Raw genomic sequence first — 6,213 nt, 5'->3', positions numbered from 1 at the left:
TAGAAGCATCATGATTGATTATGCCTTCCAAGAATGGCAATGAGAGTCCTCCAAAAAATTGTAACTCCAAAAAGATGTAAAAAAAGAAAAGGCATTGAATAAATTACTGTGACTTTTGTTTGAATTGTTCCTTGTACTTGACAAAGGTATAGAGAGCACTGCCAATCATTGCCAAACAAATTCCAATAATGTTCGTAGAGGTAAGTGGAGTGTCAAAAACGATGGTACTCAAATAAACAGTCATTATTTGATGGAGAAGGCCTAAAATTCCCATTGTCAGAGGACTAGTTGAAGAGTTAGCCAGGAAATTAAATAGGTTCAATAAAAACGCAACAAATGCACTTGTCAGCACAAATGCAATGGTTTTCAAGTTATAAAGAATGCTCCAATTGTTGTTGTAGAGATCGCTCACTTCTCCAATCACACATGCCAATGCAAACATTCCAAAAGAACTCCACATGGATAATTTGCTCAATAAATAAATTGGATGTAATTGATATTGATTCAGATATTTGTTGGTTAGAGTAGTTTTGAGAGCACACATGATATTGCCGGTGAGGAGAATCAGGAGTGACGTCAAATTAATAACGTCTTCTTGATCTGATTTCTTTTCTGTTTGTGCATTGCTTCCTTGTTGACATGTTAAATAAACTCCAACAATGATTGGCAAAACTGTCAAAATGACATTTAGTGATGGTCTATTTCCCACTTTCAAAATAATCGAAGATATCATAATAAATATTGGCATTGAAGACCGAAACACTTGGCTCAATAATAAATTCACTGCCTTTTCAAACAAGAATATGACATCATGTGATTCATACAATTGAGCATTGGAATAAAATTTTTGTAAATAATTATTATTATTAACTCTCTCAATTCATCAAATACTTACTTTCACGCTCATATTTCCAAATGCAATATTCAACACAAACAACAATGAAAAATACATAATTAATCGTCCACTACTTTTCGATTTTTCCTCTTCCGAATGATTACCAATTCTCTTCCATACCAACACGGACAATATCCAATTCACCACCATATGTACCGTTGATAACAATACGGGATACTTGAAACCCGTCCATTTAAATACTCCCTTATTGATAAAAGAAAGTCCAATCACTAATACCAGCCAGGTCGATGCATAGAATGCTACTCGGCCATTTCCGATCTTCTTTTGTGTCGTCAGAACAGAATCATGCGAGAATGAGCTTCCTCCCATTTTTTTTAAGAACTTGATATTAATTTATAATAATAATATTATTCATAGAAAAGGATCGTCCTTATCATCGGAGATGACGGGGTTATGAGAAGCGGAGTGATGGAGTTATTCCATGCTTGAATGATGTTGTTGAATTTTACCGCACAATTCATGCCCACAAGTATAGCCACAGGATTTTTCACCACCATGAAAACACAAGTGGACTCTGGAGTTTGTGATGTTGTGACTTCATGTGTCAGTTGGACTGAGGAAAGAAAAACTCAAGTGAAATTTAATTGTGCGTATGGAACGAGTTTTCAAGGTGTGTTGCGATCTGGAAGAGATAATTCTTCGACTATTGCATTCAAAACGGTGCAAGATTTGAACCAACCAGGAATCACTGTTGTGGTTGCTCCAGATACCATTCATGATACATGGGCTTCTGAAAATCTTAAACAAGCTCAATTAATCAAATTAGGGAAAAGTTATCAGGAAATATTTCCATTGATACAAAGTGGAAAATATCATGCTTTCATTGCAGATGCGATTGATATTTATCAATGGTATGCACGAAATAAGAACAACTGTACGGGTTGTAGTGTGAGTGTGTTTGGAGATGCATTGCCATTTGGTTCGTTCATGACCAACAAAATTGTGGATTCTAGTTCGAGCTGCAATAATTGGAATCCATTATCGTCTTTTATGATGTTTGTTGTGTTGCAAATCATTCTTTTGAACCTTTGTAACTATGGATGGTGTTAAGGAAAACAATGTCACATGTTTCATTTTGAAAAAGAATCATTTCGTTCTCAAAAAATCATTCTTGTTTTAGTCGATAATATGAGTGGATAATATTCACCATCATTGATTAAATTATCATTCTAATTAAGGCTGAACTCAATGTGTATGGGAATTTCAACAAGACCCTCAAAATGACACCCCAAAAACCACAAATATCAATCAACTCCAAATCATGCTCAATACCAGAACATGCCAATCTTGCAGCTTCTTCAGAAGAAATCATTCCCACTTGAGCACCCTTTTGAGGGAACGATTCTGCCATATTTGTTGAAACCCATCCTATTCATATATTAGATCCAAAATGAATGTAACAAGACCATTAGCATCCAATAGTGTACGATTGTCATCTTACTCATTTCACACGCGACTATACTTACCAGGAACAAAAACAGAAACTCTAATATTACTATGGGTCTTACTGTTATCGAGTTTAGCTCTGAGAGTTCTTCCCATACTAATTAGGGCTGCCTTTGCCACAGGATATAAACCCATTTCGGGGAAATAGCCTGTTCCTGAGCTTGTTAAAACAATGTGTCTTCGTTTGCAGTTTCCTTTTTCATTTTGTTCCATCATGTTTTCTAAAGCTGGAAAAACAACATTGGTACAACCTGTCATGTTTGTTTCCCAACACTCGAAATCGACTTTGACCTTTTCCAACGAAGTATACTTCTTACTTGGATCCAACATTTGAAACAATGAAACTCCAGCATTCGCAATCACTAAATCATAGTCAAGTTCATGAATTAGTTCCTTAACTTTTTCAGCATCTGTCACATCACATAATCGAATATTGATTTCATAATCCTCTTCAGGATGATTGGATTCCTTCTTGATGATGTCAAGACATTCTTGTTTCACTTCTTCGAGAGCCTGTTGCTTTCTTCCGGAAATAGTCAAGGTGAATTTCTTTTGATTCTTTCTCTTTGCAAAATTTCTTGCCAACTCCAAAGCAATACTCTTGCCAATACCACTCGAAGCTCCATTCAAGAAAATAGTCTCATAACCACAATATGGATTTGCATTAAATTTAAACAATTCCTTTCCTTTCTTCTTGATCAAATGATAAAACAAGAAAGAAGCCACTCCCACGAACAAACACAATGGATAGAGCATCATGGTAAGAGTTCCTTCAATAATACTCCAAATCATTTCATACCACACAGAGGATACATATTGATGACCCACCAATAAGAACGATGCTGAAGCCTTGTTGTTGTTATTATTACTGGATCGTAATTGTTGAGCCATTTTTTCTTGTTTTGCGGAAGGACAACACTTTGCATATTAACGTTACGATCGCAAAAAATTCCTTTGGAAAATTGCACCTTTTGTAATTGGCTGGATTCATAGAATACATATTAATATCGGAAGGATGACATGATTCTTCCTTGATGATGAGGTGATGCAAAAACCGAATACCACCTTTTAAAAAATGCAAGTCGGATGGTGGTGGTGTTTGAAACGTACGTGCTGTTGGTTTGCCATCCTGTGCGTGCTGGTTGTCGGTTGGCTCTATTCGGAACATTTGTTCAGAGATCGTCTCCGAGAACATCATCAGCGATTTTCAAAAGGATTGGATCCCGAAGAATTGGATTATATTATTGTGGGAAGTGGATCTGCTGGTTCGGTTCTTGCTAATCGTTTATCATCAACAACAAGGCCAGAATTTAAGAACAACAACCACTCGGCATCTACAGTATTATTATTGGAAGCTGGAAAATCAGATAATACACCACTTGCACACTTTTCCTTTCTCTACGCTTTTACTTTTTTGAGTTCGTTTGATTGGCAATATTTCACCATCGATTCGGAATCGGAAATTAATAAGGGACATGTATTGAGGAAAATGTATTGGCCTAGAGGGAAAATACTTGGTGGATGTTCCTCAACAAATGCAATGATTTACATGAGAGGAAGTCCACAAGATTATGATTCGTGGAATGAATGTGAATGGAATGGAAAAAGCAACATTTGGAATTTTGAAAATGTTTTGAATTATTTCAAAAAATCGCAACGTCAATTAGGAAATGCACAAAAATTCCATGATGACTATCATGGAAGAGAGGGTGAGTGGATCGTTAAAAGTCACGACGAAAATGAGATCGTTTCGGTTATTAAACCGATTGTGAGAGCAATTAGTAAGGTTTTATCGATTCCAATCATTGATGATTTCAACAATCCTCAACACACTCATCCTGACACTGAATCAGAGGAGGTCCATTTTGGAGCAGTTGGAACCACTCAAGTTCATATTCACAATGGAAGACGTTTTAGCGTAGTAGACGCTTTCCTTAATGACCAAGTTTTGAAAAGAGAAAACTTATTTGTGAGGACACAAGCACATGTAAATCGAATTCTGTTTAATGGCACTCGTGCAATTGGAGTTGAGTATTTCGATGAACGAATGAAGAAGTATATCATTAAGAAAGCTAGAAAGGAAGTTATTTTATCAGGAGGAGCTATTAATACACCAAAATTGTTACTATTGTCTGGAATTGGTGATGCAACTCAACTGAAAATGCATAACATTTCTGTAATTTATAATAATCCTAATGTTGGGAGACATTTACAGGATCATGTAGCAACATATATTCCATTCTACCTAACAACTAAGGTTGAGAGCTTTTTATCTTCCATACTTTCCAATCCACTGATGGAGATTTTCAATTTATTGGTCCATAAAAAGGGAAAGCTGACAACGAATGGAGTAGAGCTGAACACTCTGTTAAAAACCAAACAGTGTGATAACGACAGAGTTTTGAAATACACTCCTTCTCGATGGGACGTGTCGCAACAAACATGTTATGACAAACATCATTGCTATTCACATGATATTCAAATTCATGGAGCTCCAACAATCGTTTATGAAAGTGGAAAATTTGAGATACATCAACATGGATATACATTTATTCCTTTACTTTTACAACCAAAAAGTAGAGGAACTGTTAAACTTAAGAGCAATAATCCTTTTGATTATCCTACCATTGACTCGAACTTTCTTGGTCATGAACATGACAAACACACTCTTGCAGAAGCTGTTCGACTTTGTTTGTTAGTTGCTGGAGAATTGAGGAGAGAGAATGTGATTTTAGAACCAACCCATAAGGTCAAAGAGCTCATTCAAAAGCTCAATTCTTCCAATTCAGAAGCAGAGAAGAGGAACCATTTAATTAGATATGCACTGGACAATGTGGACCTAATTTATCATCCAACAGGTACCTGTCGAATGAGTCACAATAGCGAGTATGGAGTGGTGGATGAACAGTTGCGAGTGTTTGGAGTGCAAAACTTGAGGATTGTAGATGCTTCTGTAATGCCATCGATTGTGAGAGGTAATACTCAAGCGCCTGTTGTAATGATTGCTGAAATAGCGTCAGATTTGATTCTTTCAGATAATGGAAGGTGAGCATATTTGTGTTTCACTACCTATTAGATTTAGGGTTGGAATTCAAATATGCATCTCTTCGAGTTTTTTGTAAGAAATTTGATTGAGCACTTGATTGAGGCATTGAGGTTAAAGCTTCTTCTTTTTCTTTCAAGCTCTTGAGTTTGTTAGCTTCTTTTTGTAGTTCTCTTTGTTGTCCATCTTTCATCATTTGTTCGAGTTTTCTCTTTGTTTCTTCCTCTGAAATGGGTTCATTTTGTTCACGGTAAAACCTTCGTTCTTGTCCTCGGTTGTCATATCCAAGCCTTCGATTGTTATTATATTGGCTACTTTGATATCTATCATTTCTATGGTCTCTATTGTAATAATTTCTATTGTCATAATATCGATCCGTATTAAATTTGTTTTTGTCATAATTTTGGTCTTGTTGATTTGTGACATTACTTTGATTTGTAGCTTTAGAGACATCAACCGATGTAGACACCTGAGTTTTCGATGAAGCGGCCACATGTTTTTGTTCCCCAGAATTTTCTGTCTTTTTCTTTTTTTCTTTGGGCTTAACATCTTCCTCGCTTGAATAACTGGTGTAACTGCTGTCGCTTTCATCATCTTTTCTCTTTTTAGACTTTTTCTTTTCTTTTTTCTTTTCGTCTTTTGATTTTTCCTTCTTGTCCTTCTTTTCTTTCTTTTTTTCTTTTTTCTCCTTCTTTTCTTGTTTTTTCTTTTCTTTCTTTCGTTTTTCTAATTCTTTTTGCAACAACTCAGGGTTCTGTAAAAGCATTTTCATTCTGGCCAGACTTTGTTGTTTCATTCTAGCTAAAGG

The 6,213-nt window shown here is 35.8% G+C and overlaps 5 protein-coding genes across 5 annotated transcripts in view; 2 read left to right on the top strand and 3 right to left on the bottom strand.

The window, feature by feature from the left end:
• FDP41_001316 (uncharacterized protein) overlaps positions 1-1,225 on the bottom strand; it is a gene marked incomplete at both ends in the record, with an annotated part of 2,358 nt that extends 1,133 nt beyond the window's left edge. The window contains 2 exons of the mRNA XM_044703759.1: positions 143-787; positions 896-1,225. Coding sequence (XP_044564361.1) covers positions 143-787; positions 896-1,225 — 975 coding nt within the window. The remainder of the gene's footprint in view (positions 1-142; positions 788-895) is intronic.
• Positions 1,226-1,375: 150 nt separating this feature from the next.
• On the top strand, positions 1,376-1,966 carry FDP41_001315 (uncharacterized protein; the record flags this gene model as incomplete). The annotated part of the gene is made up of 1 exon (XM_044703748.1): positions 1,376-1,966. One exon carries the CDS (start codon positions 1,376-1,378, stop codon positions 1,964-1,966), a length of 591 nt encoding a protein of 196 aa, XP_044564360.1.
• A 106-nt stretch (positions 1,967-2,072) lies between these two features.
• Positions 2,073-3,253, bottom strand: FDP41_001314 (uncharacterized protein; the record flags this gene model as incomplete). Its single annotated transcript, XM_044703737.1, has 2 exons — positions 2,073-2,284; positions 2,383-3,253. The coding sequence occupies 2 exons, from the start codon at positions 3,251-3,253 to the stop codon at positions 2,073-2,075; spliced, it is 1,083 nt and encodes a 360-aa protein (XP_044564359.1).
• A 184-nt stretch (positions 3,254-3,437) lies between these two features.
• Positions 3,438-5,411, top strand: FDP41_001313 (uncharacterized protein; the record flags this gene model as incomplete). The annotated part of the gene is made up of 1 exon (XM_044703726.1): positions 3,438-5,411. One exon carries the CDS (start codon positions 3,438-3,440, stop codon positions 5,409-5,411), a length of 1,974 nt encoding a protein of 657 aa, XP_044564358.1.
• Positions 5,412-5,427: 16 nt separating this feature from the next.
• The window catches only part of FDP41_001312 (uncharacterized protein), a gene marked incomplete at both ends in the record, with an annotated part of 1,233 nt that continues 447 nt past the window's right edge, over positions 5,428-6,213 (bottom strand). The window contains one exon of the mRNA XM_044703715.1: positions 5,428-6,213. This exon is cut by the window's right edge and continues 447 nt beyond it. Within this exon, the coding sequence (XP_044564357.1) occupies positions 5,428-6,213 (786 nt within the window).

Source organism: Naegleria fowleri (assembly GCF_008403515.1).
Source record: "Naegleria fowleri strain ATCC 30894 chromosome Unknown tig23, whole genome shotgun sequence".
Taxonomy (NCBI): Eukaryota; Heterolobosea; class Eutetramitea; order Acrasida; family Naegleriidae; genus Naegleria; species Naegleria fowleri.
The sequence above is the reverse complement of the archived record's forward strand: the minus strand, read 5'-3'. Positions and strand labels throughout refer to the sequence as shown.